This window comes from Pseudonaja textilis, chromosome 7 (assembly GCF_049901715.1).
Source record: "Pseudonaja textilis isolate UNSWEBS1 chromosome 7, rPseTex1.2, whole genome shotgun sequence".
Classification (NCBI taxonomy): domain Eukaryota; kingdom Metazoa; phylum Chordata; class Lepidosauria; order Squamata; family Elapidae; genus Pseudonaja; species Pseudonaja textilis.
In genome coordinates this window covers 10,860,738-10,881,214 of record NC_141996.1, presented here as the reverse complement: position 1 = coordinate 10,881,214, position 20,477 = coordinate 10,860,738, and the positions used below count along the sequence as shown (strand labels likewise).

Below are 20,477 nucleotides of genomic sequence, written 5' to 3'. Positions count from 1 at the left end.
TTTTTTTTTGTCTTTTGGAATTGTAGATATCCTATTCAAATCATCTCATCATCAAAGTCATTCATGAAGTTCTTTTAGCTGGATGAATCTTTGGTGAGTGCTGGTTCTTGAAGCCAGCTATGGGTTTACTTAATAACTGTCCCATGAAGATTACTTAGCGACTTTTAGCTCACAAGAGCAAAGTCTTCACATGTTTGTTTCAAGAAATCCCCAGGAAACAAGTCTCTATTTTTCAGAGAGCCCAGAGTAATATCACTGTAGCACACCAAACTTTAAAAAAGTTAATAAAAACAAAATAGATCCCCTTGGACACCACATTTGCCGAGAAAAGAAAACATAACCATTGCATTTTTTTTTCCAAGTGAGAAAGTTAGATACACTTAATTCATCACCATGGAACCACTAGCAAATACCCAAATCACCCCCAGGAGTATATTTTGGGGAAATTCTCTTTCATCTGTTGTCCACCCATACGGACTCCTTTTCTCCAAACTGCCTGGGAAATATATACAACACAGGACCAATTGCTTGGAGGAAGAAACTGAAAGATGGAAGTACCCAGGTAGGAAATGATAAAACAGTCCTTGCTAAGCTTAGCTCCCGTTTTCTGTGTCTTGTAAGCTGATCTTAAAAATGCCTTTAATGAAATTCGGAATGTAATAGCAGCTCAACCTGGGATCATCTAATACAGGGGTCTCCAATCTTGGCAACTTTAAGCCTGGAGGACTTCAACTCCCAGAATGCCCCAGCCAGCTGGCTGGGGCATTCTGGGAGTTGAAGTCCTCCAGGCTTAAAGTTGCCAAGGTTGGAGACCCTGATCTAATACAGGGGCGGTGTCAAACTGGATTTCTTTGAGGGCTGGATCAGCATTGTAGTTCTCCTTTGCGGGCTGGCCGGAGGTTGAGGGGGAGATGGGACGGACGCCTCCTGCAACACTTGCTGGTGAAAATGGGGGCCCTGTGTGTGATCCCCGTGCAGACTGTTTTCGGCCTGGATGCCCCCCCTGCAGCACTTTGTCGGCCAAAACGGGGCACCCCACACCACACCCCATTTTGGCTGGCAAAGTGCTGCAGGGGGCTGTCCAGCTCAAAAGCCGTCTGCAAGGGTGCCATGCACACACACCCCCATCCCATTTGGGCTGCCAGAGGCACCGTGGGCCAGTCCTTTGCTATTTCCAGGTCGGACCCACGGGTCAAGTTTAAGCACCCTGCGGGCCGGATGTGGTTTGACACCCCTGATCTAATGTAAGCAGTCTTCGACTTACAACCAAAACTGAGCCCAAATTTTCTGTTGCTAAATGAGACAGTTGTTAAGGGAGTTTTGCCCCCCCATTCTACGAACTTTGTTGCTGCAGTTTTTTAGTGACTCACTGCAGGGGTTAAGTCAGGAACACGGTCGTTAAGTGAACCTGGCTTCCTCATTGACTTTGCTTGTCAGAAGGTCACAATCACTGCAATTGTCATAAAATGTGAGTCAGATGCCGGGGGTCTGAATTTTAATCCCATGAACATGGAAAAGCTGCAATGGTTATAAGTGTGAAAAATGGTCATGAGTCACTTTTCAGTGCTGTTGTTAACTTTGAACGGTCACTAAATGAGCCGTTTTAAGTCAAGGACTCCCTGTAGTATCAAGTAATAAGAATTCCATGCCACCTGATCATACCGTATTTCCCTGAAAATACAACTTACTCCGAAAGTAAGTCCTAGCTTGATTTTTACACATATACCCAATATAAGCCCTACCCCCCAAAATAAGTTCTAATTAAGACTCCATCCACTCCAGGGTACACAAGTAAAAATTAAGCTAGGGTGGGGCTGAGGAGGGGTTGAGCTGCCTTACTACTTACCTTCGGACAGTTGAGGCCAGGCCTTGCACACCTCAGCCCATTTCTTCTGCAGCCAGCAGGGCTTATCTGAAGACCTCTGGAGCTGATAACAGAGCTCCGGATCGATTTGGAGCTCTGTTATCAGTTGCAGAGGCCTTCAGGAAAGTCTTGCTGGCCGAAGAAGTTCTTGAAGGCCTCTGACAGTGAAAAGAAGGCCGGGGACAACACACGCAAGTGAGGTGAGTCAGTGGACAACTACCCCCCGCCCCAAAAAATCAAACCAGGTGCCTTTTTTTGGTCACAAAATAATGTAAGACAGGGTTTTATTTTCAAGGAAACACAGCAATTCGAAGTCTATTCTCCTGTGACGATTCTCTTTAAGATCCCAAGTTACCAGAACAGCCATAAAATTTCGGAGGAATCCCCACAGTCGTGCACAGTATATATGTCTGTCTGTCTGTCCATTCAATGTAGATGGGCTTAGGAATCAAAGGGCCGAGAAGATTGTCCATTTGTTTCAAGATTTCGAAAATAAATAAAAGCCTTGAATCTATGCTGGCCATTTCTTTATCTGTTGCTTTAGAAGCAAGTTGGGATCGATCACCTCTTAAGTGACTCATAAAATAGTTTCATCTGAAAATCCCATTGCATTCCAGATGGTGTCTTTCTTAGCAAATGAGCTTTAGAAAGGCAACCACATCCACAACAAAAATAACATGAACAATTTTTAGAAGGATAATATGCATCACAAGGCAAATAAAGGCAGCTGCTTAATAAAGCTTCCTGTCTTGAGGGCAAAATAGATAAAAGCCAATGAGCTCATTATTAGGACTAATTAATTTTTATTGCAACCCATTGATTTCTATGGGAACTGACCACACCTACCTTCTTTTGAGGTTACATTTCTCCAAACTTTAAACTGCAGTTAAAACAATTGCATTGCATCACGTACGTTGAACGTTTGAGCAGGGGTGTCAAACTCGATTTCATTGAGGGCCGCATCAAGGTTGTGTTTGACCGCGAGGGGCCTTGGTGGTTGTGGCTAACTCGATGTCACTTGTGTCGGGGGTGCCTGTGGTGGCCCGATTGCTCTGCTAGCAAAAATGGGCTCCCGAGCTCCGTTTCTGGCTGCAACGGCCTCCTGAAACCCTCTGCCAGAAAAAAATGGAGCTCATGATGGCCGCACACAGCCCTCCCAGAGAAACCATGGGGCACTTCTTCTCTGTTATCAGGGTGGCCCCACGGGCCAGGTCTAAGCACCCCGTAGGCCTTGAGTTTGACACCCCTGCTATTAAGCATTAAAAAGTCTTAGAGGTTATTTAATTCTCGGCTTTGCTAACCTGCTTCGATGGTATACATCAACTCTGCGTTCTCTCCTTTATCTTTGTCCAGGGCAGTGACCTGCAAAACTGCAGATCCGATGGCAGCTGATTCGAACACAGAGGCTTCGTACAGAGGACTAGTGAAGTAAGGGCTGTGATCATTGGAATCCTCCACATTTACAATGACCCTCGCCAAGTTACGCCGATAGGGAAACTCCTGGTCTCGAACCTGGAAAAAAGAGGAAATAATCTCTTCAGCAGGACAAGTGAGAAATATTTGTCACTCTTATGCCCAGTTGGAAGATGGGAGTAGTTTTTAAGTTTGCTTCTCTGGTTTTTCTTAAAAGTTCCTGATGTGCTCCAGGGCATTTGTAAATATAGGACTCTTGTGGTTAGAATGTAATACTGCAAGCTACTTCTGCTGACTGCCAGGTTCTAGCAATTTGGTCGTTCAAATCCCACCAAGCTCAAGGTTGACTCAGCCTTCCATCCTTCCACGGTCGGTAAAATGAGGACCCAGATTGTTGGGGGCAATAGGCTGACTCTGTAAACTGCTTAGAGAGGGCTGTAAAGCACCGTAAAGCGGTATATTAGTCTTAAGTGCTATTGCTATTTTATACTTTATAATGCCTTGGTATAAACACCACACTTGGAATACTGCATCTAGTAAACAATGTAAAAAAGATGTTGAGACTCTGGAAAGAGGGCAGAGAAGAGCAACAAAGATGATTAGGAGACTGGAGGCTAAAACGTATAAAGAACCATTGCAGGAACTGGGTACATCCAGTCTAGTGGAAAGAAGGACTAGGGGTGACATGATAGCAGTGTTTCAATATCTGATGAGCTGCCTGAAAGAAGAGGGAGTCAAGCTATTACCCAAAGCACCAGAAGGCAGGACAAGAAGCAATGGGTGGAAACCAATCAAGGAGAGAGCCAACTTAAAATTAAGGAGAAATTTCCTGATAGTTAGAACAATGAATCAGTGGAACACCTCTAGAAGTTGTGGGTCTTCCAACACTGGATGGTTTTAAGAAGAGATTGGACAACTTTTTGTCTGAAATGGTATAAGGTTTCCTGCCTGAGCAGGACTAGAAGATCTCCAAGATCCCTTCCAACTCTGTTATTCTGTTAAAGATGTCTGTTGCAGCCTGAAGAGCTCCTGATCTGGCCTCCTAGTTTGAGAAGTGTTGTATGATTGTGCCCAGAAAGACTATTATTACTCCTCATCCTACCGAGCAAGTCATGGTGGACAACAGTTGCAGCGTCTAATAGCTACCCACTTCAAGGTGCTCAACTTGTTCAATTTCTGAGAATGACTTCTGATCTGACTCACGCCCTTTTCCAACAAATCAAACACAATCCAAAAGAAACAGAAAACCTTGCAATGTTTTTACAGAATAATTAGCTGTGATAAGCGCAAGCCTGGCCAAACGGCGCGAGTCTTGCCAAAAGATAACAGACAAGAAATAATTTGCAATACAAGAATCTTCAAACACAAACTCAGGATACTGGAATGTCCACGAGGCTGGAGTTTCAAAACGCCTTTGCCTTCTGCAAAGTACGTTCATTTCACAGCTGGCTTTTATCTTCTTGAAGGAGGGGGCCATTACCTTGCTGCCTTACTCCCGAGTCAGCCATGCTGTTGTAGCTGCTCTTTCCTCCGAGCAATCCTGCGCGCATGCGTGCTTGGCACAGGCTCCTCAGGAACCTCCTCATCACTGCTGCCAGCCCTCACAATCTCTGAAGGCAGCAGTCCACTCCCTAATGTTCCTGGCCTCTCATGAGTCCTCGCTCTCCTCAGCTGTCTGCACCTGCTGTCGGCTAACCACAACAATTTCACACTTCACCAACCCCGGATATTACAAGTAGTCCTTGACTACAATTGAGCCCAAAATTTCTATTGCTAAGGGAGACAATTGTTGAGTGAGTTTTGCCCTATTTTAGCATCTTTCTTGCTTGTTCAGTGAATCACACTGCAGTTGTTAAGTGAATCTGGCTTCCCCAGACTTTGCTTGCCAGAAAAATCACAAAAGTGATCCCATGACCCTGGGATACATCAACCATCATTAATATGAACCAGCTGCCAAGCATCCAAATCTTGATTATGTGACTTTGGGGACAGTCGTAAGTGTGAAAAATGGTCATAAGTCCCTTTTTTCAGGGCCATTGTTAACTTCAAGCGATCACTAAGCCACTGGTTGTACGTCGAGGACTGTCTGTATGGGAAATTGTAACTGGCAGGTGTCTTTTAGTCACTACAGTGAATCCAGAGGTGGTATTCAGCAGGTTCTAACCAGTTCTGGAGAACCGGTAGCGGAAATTTTGAGTAGTTCGGAGAATCGGCAAATACCACCTCTGACTGGCCCCACCCCCATCTATTCTCTGCATCCCAAGTCCCAGCTGATCGGCTCTGTCTTCTTTTGTTGCCCTGCACAGGAGAACGGAGCTGGAAAGCAGATTAATGCGGTGGGGAGGAAATGGGGATTTTGCAATAACCTTCCCCCAGGAGTGGAGAGAGAATGGAGATTTTGCAGTATCCTTCCTCTGCCATGCTCACCATGACACACCCACCAAGGCAGAACCAGTAGTAAAAAATTTTTGAATCCCACCACTGAGTGAATCCAATTTCAATAATGCTAATAACATTTCTTAGGGCTTTTGGCACCTGAGATGGAGTTCAACGTGAGTGTGGAAATTGTTAAAAACCATCTTTTGGGGTGGTGTGGGGAAAGAAAGGTTATTGTTCCATTAACACTCTGCACGCACTTCACACTGGGACAATTTCTACCATGTAATTTAGGCCCCTGCAAATCAGTTATCTTCTGCCTTTCGAAGACCCGGCAGAAATCTGCAACAAAGCGGACCATCTGGCTTTTAAGAGCTGAGCACAGCAAGAAAAAGTGATAATCGCTTTGTTAACAGCTTCCCAAAGAAGGTTTAAGATTCTGAAGAAAACACTTTAAAAAAAAAGTTACCTCTGATAAAAGGGCCCTGACACTGGGAGATGATGAGGATGACGTTCCCACTATGTTCGGCTTCAAGATGGTACAAGCATTTTGCAAGATAAAAATCCTCCGTTTGCATTAAACCTCACAAAGCCTCCATGGCAAATAAATGCATTGCCGTGGAAGGCAGGGGAAAAGAAAATAAAGCCTAATTATTGCCTCCTTAACCAAATCTAAAGCCGTTTTGCTTATCGGAAAGACTATAGCCCTGCGCCTATTAAGGCTGGCAATTGTGTTGGAGAGAGCGAGAGCGCACAGCTTAATATTCTCCGCTTACCATTATGTTCAGGATGTGCTTATCTTGGGCTTCGTGGTCTAAACGCTCAGCGGTATACAGCACGCCTGTGTTGGGATCCATCCTGAATTTTCTCATGCTGATCGAATCGAGGCTGCTGTGAATGATGTAGCTGAGCTTGTGCTTCTCATCTCTGTCCATGGCTTCTACTTGAAGGATCTCGGTGTCAGGCATGATGTCCTCAGAAATCATCACGTCGTAGTGTGGGTGGGAAAATTCTGGACCATTATCGTTGTTGTCCAAAACTTTGATCAATACCTTTAGTTAAGTATAAAATGGGGGGGAAAAAGAGAAGAAAGAACAAGATTTATACATCCACCTTTTGCCAAAAAGGCGTATGATTATTTGGACATATAGGACATACATTAAATTTCGCAGCTACTCAAGATTGTTGGCCGTGCAAGTACAAAAATAGCCAGGGAAATGATTGCAGCCTGGGGAACGGGGCTCTTCCCAGTCAATAGGAATGCTGATTTACCGCCACCTTATTGGGTACTTAGGTGCCGAGGGCTTGGCAGCACAAGGAAATAATAGCCCATTGACAGCCTTCAACACACCAATCAACCAATGGGAAGGCATCACATAAATACAACTCATAGAACAGCGCAAAGCATGTATTCCAGTAGAGGGAAGTTCCCTGAAGATGGGCTGCAGCATGAGTCCAAAAGCTTGGAAGAAAAACCTTATAACCGACCCAGATTGGATCTTGGAGCTACGATTGCATAAGAATAGTAGATAATCATTAGATTTAATGCTTTGGATGCAGGTGTGAAACTCATTTCATACTTACCTAAAACCAAAACTGAACGTAACTGTCCACTCCCAAAAGTGCTTTTCCAAAAGGCAACTGGACTTTCTTTGTTTTTCCTTGAAGACGTTTTGGATGAGAAGCAAAATGTCTTCAAGCAAAACAAAGAAAGTCCAATTGCCTTTTGCAAAAGCACCTCTGGGACAACCATGACCTGGATGACTAAGAATCTTCATAGACCTAACTGTCCATTGAACTCCTCACTGTCCACATCTTCTATTTCTTCTTGCAAAAAAAAAAAAGTCTTGCATTGCTTCTATGGAAAGATGTGTATGTTTACAGCCCAAAGAAAACTGCTGATGGATGTGGTATGATTCTTCAAAATATCTGAAAGGGGATTAGTCAATCAGAAAAAGGGAAAGACTTGAGAGCAAGACTCAATTTTATAGTCTCACATTAGTTTAAGATTTGTGTCAAATGTTAATCCTATTTGGAGGGCGTTTGGTTACCCTATGATTTTGTATCTAAAAATAGCAGGAAGACATGGAATTGTTTTAGACATGTCAAACTCACGGCGTCACATTGCCGTCATGTGACATATCGCAACTTTTTTTCTCTTCCGTGGGGTGGGCGTGGCCTGTGCGTGACACATCCGGCCTGCGGGCTGCCAGTTTGACACCCCTGTTTTAGACCATGGTCGACAGTGCTTTAAAAGGTAGAAAATAAAAATTAAAGTACGCATGAACTTGAGAGGCATTTGCTGAGCCCTTTCTGAGTCAACCCTGAAGCTGACTTGACCGAGGCCATCTTGAGGCTTCAGTGTTGCCACACTGGAGCTGAGGGATAGGGAGGAGGGAATGGAAACAGAGGGGCTTTGTAACCAAAACGAAATACTTTCTCCTTAGGAACCAAGGACATCACCACAGGTGGCCGGGGAGAGGAGGAGCAATGTCGCCTGACAACTGGATGGGACCTTGATTGGACCATATGACTGACTGTTTGGGAAAAGGGGGAAACTTTTACTTTTAATTAGGGCAAAACGGCAGGAATATTCAGAGTCCGTTATCACCAGCTTGTGCCAATATGATATGACAAATAAAACTAACTACTTGCTTCGGAGCTCTGATTATTATGGATGCATTACTTGGAACCCGGACATTCTGACTTAGAGGGGTAGAGATCTCTCCTTTTTTTCCTGAGTGGAAACCTTCATAAAAAGGCTGAACAAGGATCTGTTGAAGATGCTGTAGCCTCATATTTCATTAATTAAACAGAATGGCTAAACCAAACAGACCATTTTTCAATCCTTTTGGCTCAATAAGTCATATGTCAGATCATCATTTCTGACATTTTCTGGATCAAACCAGATTTTGAAAAACCCACAAAGGCCTGGCTTTTAACATTCTCTATCTAACTGTGAACAAAGAAAGGAGATGGATGAATAAATTCCTATGAAGTAGAAATTCCCTCAATGATTCTGAGGAGTAGGACTTAATGGTGACTGGAGTATCTCCACGGGACCAGTTTTCTGCTAGTGTTTTCTGCTGGGATTTAACTTAAAGAGTAAAAATCAAGAAGCAGACAGATAATTGGAAAAATCGATGTATAACACATGATAGGAGAGACATTCATACACTTAAACTATACAATTGGAACAGCATCACAGTCAATCCACAAACATTTCTTCAATTTTCCCCACCCTCCTCGTCTTTTGAAATGTTTCTAGGGCATTTTCTCTTTTATTGAATTATTATTAAGGAAACATGAAGAATTTCTCTAGGTTAGAACAAACTAGCTGATGGTCAGAGGTACGTAGTCAATTCCACACAAAATGGACATGTATAAAGAAAAGCAGGATTGCTATTTAAGAAACTACATACAGGTAGTTCTTGACTTAACAATTGCAATTGAGCCCAAAATGTCTGTTGCTGAACAAGAAGGTTGTTAAATGAGTTTTGACCCATTTTATGACCTTTCCTGCCCTAGTTGTTAAGTGAATCACTGCAGTTGTTAAGTTAGTAATTGTGACAGCCAGCTATGACCCCTACAACAGCCAACAGAATACATGTTCTTGCACAGGAACAGGAAGCTCTAGTTCAAACCCAAGAGAAGGTATAAATACCCCTCACTCTCAACTCCACGTGGTCAGTTGCCCAGGACTTCAAACCCATGCAGTTCTGCTTCATCATTAAACCATCTTTCCAAGATCAGCCTCCATGTTTCCAGGGTCTTCCTCCTGGCCTGGAACTGACCCAGATGGATATTTCTCCCAACATGAGGTTGGGGGAATGTAGATCTGTTAAATCCTGCAAAATCTACAATGCTCAAACTGACCTTCTTTGCTTATGACTGCTTACGAAGTGAAATAATTGAAGTGTTGTTTTATACCCTGAAATTGAGAACCGTGTTAAGATATTTCAGCTTGTGTTTCCACAATAAGTTATCTTCCCCTCTGCGTTTTCAAGGAGATAAAAATTCCTACCCACCCAAAGAAATCCGAAGCAGAGTAAGATGGAGTTAAAACACTGAATTCAACCCCTTTCTGTATGTAGAGGGCTTTGCTTTTAGTTGGTACCTTGCCATGGACACACGTGTCCCCAATATACCAGCAGCTGCAGACTATAAGTTGTTGAAGGATTTGTCAGCCCAAATATCATGGTTTATGCAAAAAAAGAAAGAAAGAATGAGTAGCAGCTGCTGAGGCTATGGCATAGACTACTTAAAATCACAGGGGAGTGGGGGAAAACGCCTCCCTTAGAAGAGAAAGTAACTTTCAGCAGAAAGAAAGAGGAAATATTTAATATTACACGTGAAGCTTACAACAGAAATCATTGCAACCAAACATTCATTTCTCTTTTGCCTTTTTTGAGCGGCGTTTCTCACATCCTTTTGGATTTTCTTCTTGTGTTTTACAAAACAAAACAAAAATTCATTTACAATTATCAATGTAAAGGAAAAGAAAACCTCCAATGTATGTTTGGATTGTTTGTTGTCCAGATATTAGATAAAATTCCAGTGCATGAATTTATGATGGTTACAACGTCCCGGAGGTCATGTGACTGCCATTTGTGACCTTCTCGGCCAAATACCAACCAGTAAAATCAATAGGGAAGCCAGATTTGTGTAACAACCACATGATTCAGTTAAGAACGGCAGAAAATTCATTTAATAGCTATAAAAATCAGGTACAATTCACTTAACAACTGTCTTTGGTTAGCAACTGAAATTCTCATGAAATGTGGTTGCAAATTGAGGATTACCAGTTTATAAAGAAAGGAGGAGAAGTAGAAGGAAGAAAGAAGAAGTAAAAGAATTAGAGGAAGAAGGAGGAGGAGGAGGAGGAAGAAGAAGAAGGAGGAGGAGGAGAAGAAGTAGAGGAAGAAGGAGGAGGAGGAAGAAGAAGAAGTAGAAGAATTAGAGGAAGAAGGAGGAGGAGGAAGAGGAAGGAGGAGGAGGAGGAGAAGAAGTAGAGGAAGAAGGAGGAGGAAGAAGAAGAAGTAGAAGAATTAGAGGAAGAAGGAGGAGGAGGAAGAGGAAGGAGGAGGAGGAGGAGAAGAAGTAGAGGAAGAAGGAGGAGGAGGAAGAAGAAGTAGAAGAATTAGAGGAAGAAGAAGGAGAAGGAGGAGAAAGGAGAAGGAGGAGGAGTGGGGGAGGAGGAGGAAGAGAAGAGAACCTGGTTCCTCTTCCCTTTTATTAGGTCTCTTTTTTGCAAGAAATGTTGACACCAACCCATGTTTTAGGAGAGGAAAAGATGAGAACAAAACCCCTTTCCTGAAAATGTCTTTCCCTCCCATTCTCCTCACTGGAAAAAAAAATGTTTCTCCTTGGGTTTTTGAAATACGTACAGTATCAGGAGGAAAATGCTGAGAGCACCATTTACACAAACCATATGCAGGAAAAAACTCTTCTTTACCGCTGAATTTTGTTGCCCAAGGAAACCTAGGGGACAGCACAACCAAAGCTAATGACCTTGACAATTCAAGCCAACCACGTTTGTGACATTCCAGCAATTTTTTTCCATTGTTTCCCCACCCCCCCAAAACCCCTCTAGGTCCTAATAATACAACTTATCCTAAGGCTATTTTTCTGCAGAAGGGAATTGCTGTTCCTGGCAATAAAGTCTTGTTATGTGTTCGTTAGGTTTATATAGGTACGAACTTGTTAGATGATCCTTTCGTTTGAATAACTGAAACTTTGGAAACTTTCTCTGTTTGGGTCAGGAGGTGGATTCAGACATAAAGTCAGCGATATCTCAGTTATGTTTTCAATCTGATGGCATATTGCTGTAAATGGCTCGACAATCTATAGGGGAAAGAGTAAGGGACTGCAAGTATATTTTTGACGCTGCTTTTGTCCTGCTTGTCACATCACACAAATCTTAAGGGAGGACTGCCCTGTAAACCTTCAGAGATAGGCCAGTAGCAGCAAAAGAGCCACAATGATCAATTAAACAGTTGGATCTGACTTTTAAGAAGCCTAGAAAAGAAATCCCAGCCGGGCATCCTGGCTCTAGGCAAGCCAATTTATTTTTGATAATACTTTTATAATTCTATTCATATTAACAAGTGCTCTGTGAATGTGAGACCCACGTCAAGTTCTCATGCTTGAGAAAAGCTGGTAATAAATCAAGTAATCAAAAATAACTGTATCTGGCACATCTATTTTATGGGAGAATTGCAAGGTGGTTAAGATCAGACTGTACTAAAATGGTAGCCCATAAGCAGCGAGTGGTTTAGATAATGAATTCATTTGCCTGCAGCTTTATATTTTGTGACTCTGAGGTTCTGCCATACGATTAGAAATGATACAAAAGGTGCTTTTCAAAAAAAAATAAAAATAAAGAGGCAACTGGACTTTCTGGTTTTTCTTTGAAGACGTTTTGCTTCTCATCCAAGAAGCCTTTTCACTGTAACATTCCAGTTAGATCAGGGGTGTCAAACTCAAGGCTGAGATCTGGCCTGTGGGGCCAACTTGGAAACAGCAAAGGAGCAGCCTACGGTGACTCTACCAGCGAAAACTGAGCTCGGGAGGGCCACACATCCCCCAAGCTCCGTTTTTGCTGGCAGAGGGCTGCAGGAGGCCCTCACGACTGAAAATAGGCCTGGGGGCAGCCCGCTTGTTTGAAGAGGGTCACGGCAAAAAAGGCCTGGGGGCACATGGGCACCCAAGCTCCGTTTTCGCTGGCAGAGGACTAGCAAAACAAACTAAAACCAAAACAAAAGGAGAAACGTTTCTCCTTTTGCATTTGAGGATGTAAGAAGGGACAGGAAAGGAGAAAGGGAAAGAGGAAAGACAAAGAAAAAGAAGGGAAGATGGGAAGAGAGCAAGGAAGGAAAAATAAGGAAAGAGGGGAAGGAAGAAGGAAGGAGAAGGAAAAAAAAAGAAAAGGAAGGAGATTATAATGAGAGTGAGGGAGGGTCTGAGGGAAGTCCTGCCTTAGCCCTTGGTCACCACTGGTGCCCACGACATGAGTGATGCTGAGCTGCCCAACTGTACCCTGCCCACCCCTACCCCAGCCATGCCCACCCTGGCTCCCTGGGGTCGAACACAACCTTAATGCGGCCCTCAATGAAATCAAGTTTGACACCCCTGAGCTAGATTATGTATGTTTATCACAGATATCTAATGAGCCCTGAAGTAAGCATATTGGCCAAAAAAAACCACACAAGCTTTTTACTGTTCGCTGTGATTTGTTCGCGAATTCAAACTGCAGAGAGTCTGATCAGTCAAAAACAGGCCATTTTCAAACAGCAGTTTGTAAAGACGGCCTGTATAAGCCACGGTTTGTGTTAACCGCAGTTCAAGGCTGAGACACGTTATATAACAAGTGGCTTCTGAAGGAAGAAGGAGAATGTTATGAGGCTGGGAAGAGGCATCATTTAAATATCCACTGTGTTCACAATCCGTGAGTTAATTTAAGTGGAAGAGCTGCTCCATTTCCCAAATTTTCAGATGGGGAAAAGATTAATACAAACAAATTGCAAACTGCCAGATGACTACAAGAAGTGAAGAATTAAGCAGAGGATGCAGGCAAAGCCGCTTCTCCTTGGCGTGGTCTCTCTCTCTCTCTTTGGCTCAACCTTTGTTGAGGTTAATCAACCTGACAGGTTCCTTCATCCTCATTCTCAAGACAATCAATTAATGTTCTCCCCATGACGGCCATTCCCACTGTTCGGCTTCAAGTCTTTGCAAAGAGGCATTCAAAGGGAATTTGGCCAGCATGAAAGCCTGATTAGTAGCTTTCCGTTCTCCAAGAGATTGAGAGGCAATCAGGACAAATCATGCACGCTGAGAATACTGCATCCAGTTTTGGTCACCACACTATAAAAACGTTGTTGAGACTCTGGATAAAATACATACAAGAGCAACCAAGATGATTAGGGGACTGGAGGCTAAAACATATGAAGAACAGCTACAGGAATTAGGCATGGCTGGTCTAGTGAACAGAAGGACCAGGGGAGACATGATAGCAGTCTTCCAATATTTGAGGGGCTGCCACAGAGAGGAGGCAGGGTCAAGCTATTTTCTAAAGCACCCAAAGGCCAGACAAGGAATAATGGATGGAAACTGAACAAGGAGAGATTCAACCTAGAAATAAGGAGAAATTTTCTGACAGGGAGAACAATCAACCAATGGAACAAAAGTTGCCATCGGAAGTTGTGGGAGCGCCATCAGTTGAGACTTTCAAGAAGAGATTGGACTGCCATTTGGTAGAAATGGTGTAGGGTCTCCTGCTTGGGTGGGTGGGTTGGACTAGATGACCTACGAGGTCCCTTCCAACTCTATTAATCTGTTAAAGCGGTTGCTTTGGGGAGTCCACTTGGATCTGTGTTTTTAATCCCACATTTTCCTAGCCCCAAACGACTGTGAATTTACCGAGCTCTGAACTGACGAAGCCCATTCAGATCCCTTAAGTTCTTTTGGTTAGCTGCCATCGAAGCTAATACACAAGTAACTTAACCCTTGTGTGAATTGTAAACCACCATTATTGGACTCCCTTTATACTACAGCTGTAACGGAGCATATGCAGAGGACTCAGAAGGGAAAAGGAGATTGGTTGCAGTTTTTAAGCAGGAAAGAAAACCCAAACCTGTAATTGAGTGGCAGCCATCTCATTACAGAAAACTGAAACGGTTTCCCAGATCCACCTCATTGACCACATAACGGTAGGAAAACATTTCTGGCATTTTGACAAACATCTTTTGCCTCCTTTGACAGCAGAGCAAACACACTGCCAGGGCAGAAAAGAAAAGCACCAGCAAGTGCTATCCAATTATACATATATATGTAGTTTCAATTCTACAAATTGGAGCTCAGTGGCTCGGTGGCTCGTATTCGGAATGCCACAGGAGGGGAATTTATGACTTTACAAACCTACTGAATTATTGGATCTCTCTCTCTCTCTCTCTCTTTCTTAACTGCTACCCATTCCCGCCCCCGATTTATCCTCCTTCCTCCTCCTCCTCCTTCCATTTGGCAAGTATCACCAAAAACATAAAATAAAGTAAAATTGCAGGTGCATTTGAGCATAAACGGCAAAAGACTACGTTGCTGGGATGGGAAAGGAGATAATTGTTCAAGGTCATCAGGAAATGACTAATCCCTTCACTGGCATGGTTTCTAATCCACTGGAGGGGAAAACCAACAAAAAACAATGTTTTCGGTCACAGCTACAAATTCTATGGAATTCACAGATGCTATGAGGATCATCTTCATAAAGTTAAATACAGGTGTCCACGATCAACTGGCCCAAAAGTAGGTATTTTTAACTGGATGTGAGTGGAGACATACAGGATTGTGGGGTGCTTGGCGTTCTCTGAGCTTGGTTGTTTTCTTGGAGACGTTTCATTACCCAGCTAGGTAACCTCATCAGTACCCTGATGCTACCTAGCTGGGTAATGAAACGTCTGTAAGAAAACAACCAAGCTCAGAGAGCACCAAGGGCCCCACATTTGAATCCTGAGCTATAAATATACACCTTTATTAGTACAATCATCATCATCCTCTTTTAACAACCCCCATAATCCCTTGCAGGGTGGAATCTGGGCAACTGAATAGAGCTAAGTGTTTACTGGCCGGATGCCCTTCCTGTTGCCAATGAGGAGTTTTTCCCCCCAGCCGATATATTCCCAGTGGGCCCAGAGAGAGAAATATCTGCCTCTACTTAGGATTGAAATCACAGTCTCTTTGATTGTGAGGTGAGAGCTCCCCTCTAGGCCATCGCCCCACTTGATTGGTATAATATATACATGTAATAACTGCGTGCAAGAAGCAAACACATGATTTAGCCAATTAAGAGATTCCCTTCACTAGAACAAGAGCAAAGTATTCATGAACGGAGGTGCATTTTAATAACTTTTATGCATGAATTGGGACAGACGTGATAATAGAAGCTACCTGAGTGCTGGCTACATTGGTTCCATCGGTGACTTCCACTGTCATGTTGTACATCGACCTCTGCTCCGCATCCAAGGGTTTTGCGACGACAATTGTCCCCACACCTTTGTCCGCTTCAAAAGAGCTCTCGAAATTCCCCCCTAGTTGTCGTTACAACAGAAAGTACAATTACATTCCCAGAATGTTTTTGATTCAAGACAATAAAATACGCAAAGCAACAGGCACAGACCAGGATGTGCTGATTGACAAAGAGGCACTGCACAAAATGTGCCCTTATCATCTTTGTTCCGTGCTAATTTTTCTCTTTTCAGGCATCATTTCTATATTTTGAAACAGATATTGCAACCAGGGACAGGAGGGGAGGAGAAGAAAAATAACAGCCAATATCATGGACAAAAGATTCAGCAATGCATCCATCCGGAGTGTAGATGTACACTTTTGTTATTATGAAAGCCCCGTCTTCATTGTATATGCCTTTGGGATCAAGATTTGAGCATCGTTTTCATGTCACACGAATTGTCTAGCACCAGCAGGGCCACAGACATGTTTTTAACAAGAGTTGACTGCTTTAATTAACAGTCCTCTTTATGAAAGAAATATCATTTCTCCTAGAAAGCTGCTTTAAACCAGGTTGGCTAATGATCCCAAATGTCTAGATTAACAGGACTGGCTACTCAGTCGAGAACTTTCACACTTCCACTTCCGCCCCGTTACATGTCAAATTTACCTAGGGTGACTTAGCACTAAACCCAGGACTTTCTGTTTAGCGTGCGTTAGGATCACTGAAAACACAAAAGAAGTCTAATGCACACAACCCCCACTGTCTTCGTGGCAGTCTATCTGAAAGCAAATCTTGGTTTTCTTTCAATTAGTAGGCACCTAAGTGCTTCCCATGTGTTAAAGAAAAAGCCTCCATTGATCTGAGATGGAGTGTGATTCTTCTGATTGGCAAAAAGAGCTTTTTTTCTGGAGATAAGGGAGAGAAAAATCTTTAGAGACATGTCTCAGACTCTTAGAAAAGAGGGAAGAGTGAACATCACATCTGTTTGTCGAAGGAGAAGTGCTGACGGCTGTCCTTAGCTTATTTCTTGTACATGATTGGAAACATAAAACAACTGATAGCACAAAAAGACCAAGCCGTCCACTGAATCTGCCCTTTGAGCTTGTTATTTATTTTTATATTTTATTTATATTTATTTTAATTTTTATCCCTGGATGGTGGGGACATGTGCTTATCCCAAGCATGTTTAAAACTCCATTATTGATGATTGACCTACTACCTCTGCTGGAAATTGGTTCCGAGCTTCCACTACTCCGTCTGTGAAATTATACCTTTTAACATGACTTTTGACCATCCCTCCTAAGAGCCGTGGTGGCGCAGTACTGCAGGCTACTTCTCCTGACTGCCAGCTGCCAGCAATTTGGCAATTCAAGCCTCATCGGCTCAAGCTTGACTGAGCCTTTCTGAGGTTGATAAAATAAGGAGCCAGATTGTTGAGGGAAATATGCAGCTCTGTAAATCATTTAAGGAGGGCTGTAAAGCATTGTGAAGCGGTATATAAGGCTAAGTGCTATAGCTATCAGTCTGAGGTTATGCCCCTGTTCTTGATCTTTTTTAACATTGAAAATATTGCCTTCTTGAACCTTACTCACGCCTTTAACATACTTAAAGGTTTCAATCATGTCACCCCTTCCCCTTCTGTCCTCCAGGCTGTACATATTCAGTGACTAATATGTTTCATCTTAATTAACACAAAAGGGAAGTATGACGTTTTCCAATTATGTCCTAGAAGCTATAACCCTTTTCTCATTATCAACTACTCATACCAAGGATATCTGATTTATTTGGTTAGTTCTCCTTACACCATTGCAGGAAGATAACGCAAAGATTTCTCCTGCCCTTGCAGAAACAGAAATGATCTAACTCAGGGTCAGGAACAAATTATTGGTGGGTTGTTGTGGTCCACCAGTACCCCAAAACTCTATTTCAAATGGGTTCCATCTTGGTTTAGAGGTAGAGTAGAGGTTTAAGAGTTGGAACAGAAATCATTTGCCTTCTACCCTTTACCCCCCTTCAAAACCATCTATGACCCTTAAGTGAGTTATTAGATGGCCTTCTGTGATCATTCAAAAGTCATGAGCCTCTGACTTCTTGGGAGATGTCTACCAGCAGTCTAACTAATGAAAGCTATTTGGAAAAAAGAGCTTGTCTTGCATTGATGGTTGGCAGGGATTCCTAAGAGCGACACAGTGATTCTCTTTGGGCAGGAATTAAAAGATTTACACAACTGAACACTGCAAAATTCCAAATCTCATTTGTGCAACACCACCATAGTGACAACACTGTTGCTACTGGTAGTTATCTATACTGAACCAGAAAATTCAAAATAAAAACTCTTTATGTTTCAAATTATTTGTATCTGAGTAAAAATCTATTTCATATGTTACCATCCACCTCATGTCAGTGCAAAGGATCAGGGCTATAGTTAAATTGCAGCCTGAAGAATTATTGCTCAATTTAATCAACAATTACACAAGAATTTAATCAACTAAAGTTCAACACTAAACTGGCTCCAGATAAAGGTCAATGGAATTCAGGGTGGGTTGGACTTGCGTTGTTTGTGGGAATGTAATGATTCTAAGCTGATGATGTGCTTAACTCTGCCCTCCCAACTCTGCCTGCTTTTCACCTCAGTTGCTTTCCACCTATCCTAAATGAAACATTTCTTCAACATGATGACTCTCTCCAATAACTACTTTATTAAAAAGTACAAGTTTGGTAAGACTAGGAATGCCCCTCCCCAGAGGTGGTATTCAGCAGGTTCTGACCAGTTCTGGAGAACTGGTAGCGGAAATTTTGAATAGTTCGGAGAACCGGCAAATACCACCTCTGACTGGCCCCGCCCTCAGCTATTCTTTGCCTCCTGAGTCCCAGCTGATCGGCTGGGTCTTCTTTTGTTGCCCTGCACAGGAGAACGGAGCTGGAAAGCAGGTTAGTGGGGTGAGGAGGGAATGGGATTTTGCTCACTCCCTCTCCCAGGAGAGGAGAGGGAGTGGGGATTTTGCAGTATCCTTCTCCTGCCACGCCCACTAAGCCATGCCACACCTGCAGAGCCAGTAATAAAAAAAATTTGAATACCACCACTGCCTCTCCCTCTCCTCCCCAGAGAAGAGTCACAAATAATTTGGTCATTATGTTCAGAAATGCCATTGATCAAAAGCAACCATGCTTCCTCTCGCCTTGTCCCTTCCTGCTTTCCCATCAAGTAAATGCATTTGAACTGGAATTTACGGAAAATTTTTCCGGAGAGGGGAAAAGAAAGAGGTCCGAGGCAGCTAAAGGTTTTCTGTCCCATTTCAACTGGAGGAGTCAGGAAGATGAATGAATGAGCCAAGGTACCTACGGTTGTCACAGAAGGTGGCGCGCCAGGATGTTTACAACGTTGTCAAGAATGAGCATTTTTTTAATGATTAATTTTAGTGCCTCCTCCTCGGGTCTGCCGCTCCCCAAACAATTATCCTGAACAATTTTAAGGCATGGGAAAGAAAATAACCTGATTGATTTTAAATCTTCTTGCTACAATGAGGAAATGGCAGAATGGCTTCAATCTCGGGAGATCTAGCACATACCAATTGTCTTCCAACTTCCAGATATCCTGCAATTATGCTGCATAATTCCTTTCTTCGATATAAGCAAAAAAGTATAATTTTAAAGACCTTGGTTCAACACTGTGAGCAGTCACACCGAGGCCAGATTTTGAATGTTTCTCAGGGGGATGTACTTTCGCCCTCTCCCTTTTGGTAGAAATTTTAAATTTGGGAGTGAGGGTGGGGACAGCTGGCTAGTGCTAGGCTCTATATAGGGCAGGGGTCGCCAGCCTTTTGAACCTCAGGGACCATCAAACTCATAATTTTAAATCCCGCGGACCACTAATATGAATTTTGACCGATGGTGGCTTGCTGACGTTTTCCCAGGGTCTCTGCAGAAAGCAGCAGAGACCCTGGGAAAATCCCCCCCCCCAAAAAAAAGTCTGCAGGAAAATTCCCCACCCCATTTTCCTATATTTATTTGGGATCGCAGGATACTGTCTCCAGCTCCATTCTCAGTGGAAGGGATGGGTATTTTAAAGAACTAAGCCTTTTCCTTTTGATGATCAGTAGATGGCAGCCAAGAGTTAGAGAGGGTTTTTTTTTTTTTTGTCTCTCCATGGCCATCTAGGGGTCCTCACAGAGCCCTGCAGTTTCCAGTTTGCTAAATCTGCATTTGCTCCAGATTCTAAATTGACACTGCTTCGAATAGGAGAATCCTTATGGATCCTGCTCTGTCTAATATCTATATCCTTATCCATATATATCTATAAACTGTATAAATAGAAAAGCAGAATTTGCACACTACTATTATGGTAAAGTGACCATATATTGCTTCCGGTGAAGAAACCAATATGGTGAATAGCCAGGAGCTATTTCTCCTTTCAAAATATGACACAGAGCTCTTCAAAATTTGAGATCTTAGACACATAGAAAAAAGATCACAAGTGCTTCAAAAGATGACTGTAAATGGAAGTGGTACTGCTCATTACTAAACAGTTACCATTTTGGGTGTAACCAGGAGAATACCAATTTACCAAAAAGCAAATTGTTCTCTGTTCTCTGAAATCTTTTCTAGTCCTCTAAAGTATTCACTATCTAATCCAGAGTTTTATCATTTCTCCTTCCTCCTTCTCTGGGCAGGCTTCAAGCAAAAACTAAATGAAGATTAAACTTCTCTATTTCCATAAACTAGAGACCAGGAGCCGAAACTGGGGTCAGCAACATGAGATATGGGGGAAAAAAACAAACAAACAGCCAACCGATGGGGAAAGTCCCTCAATTCATCCCATAACAG

At 42.9% G+C, this 20,477-nt stretch overlaps 1 protein-coding gene across 8 annotated transcripts in view; it reads right to left on the bottom strand.

Annotated features, from left to right (window-relative positions):
• FAT3 (FAT atypical cadherin 3) overlaps positions 1–20,477 on the bottom strand; it is a 541,042-nt gene that overhangs the window by 127,504 nt on the left and 393,061 nt on the right. For all 8 annotated transcript variants that reach the window (XR_015744255.1, XM_087937026.1, XM_087937027.1 and 5 more), the window contains 3 exons: positions 15,593–15,732; positions 6,430–6,705; positions 3,166–3,376 (listed from right to left, as the gene is read on the bottom strand). Coding sequence is in view for 7 of the 8 variants with exons in the window: in XM_087937026.1 (XP_087793152.1) it covers positions 3,166–3,376; positions 6,430–6,705; positions 15,593–15,732 (627 nt within the window). In the remaining variant the exon portion in view is untranslated. The remainder of the gene's footprint in view (positions 1–3,165; positions 3,377–6,429; positions 6,706–15,592; positions 15,733–20,477) is intronic.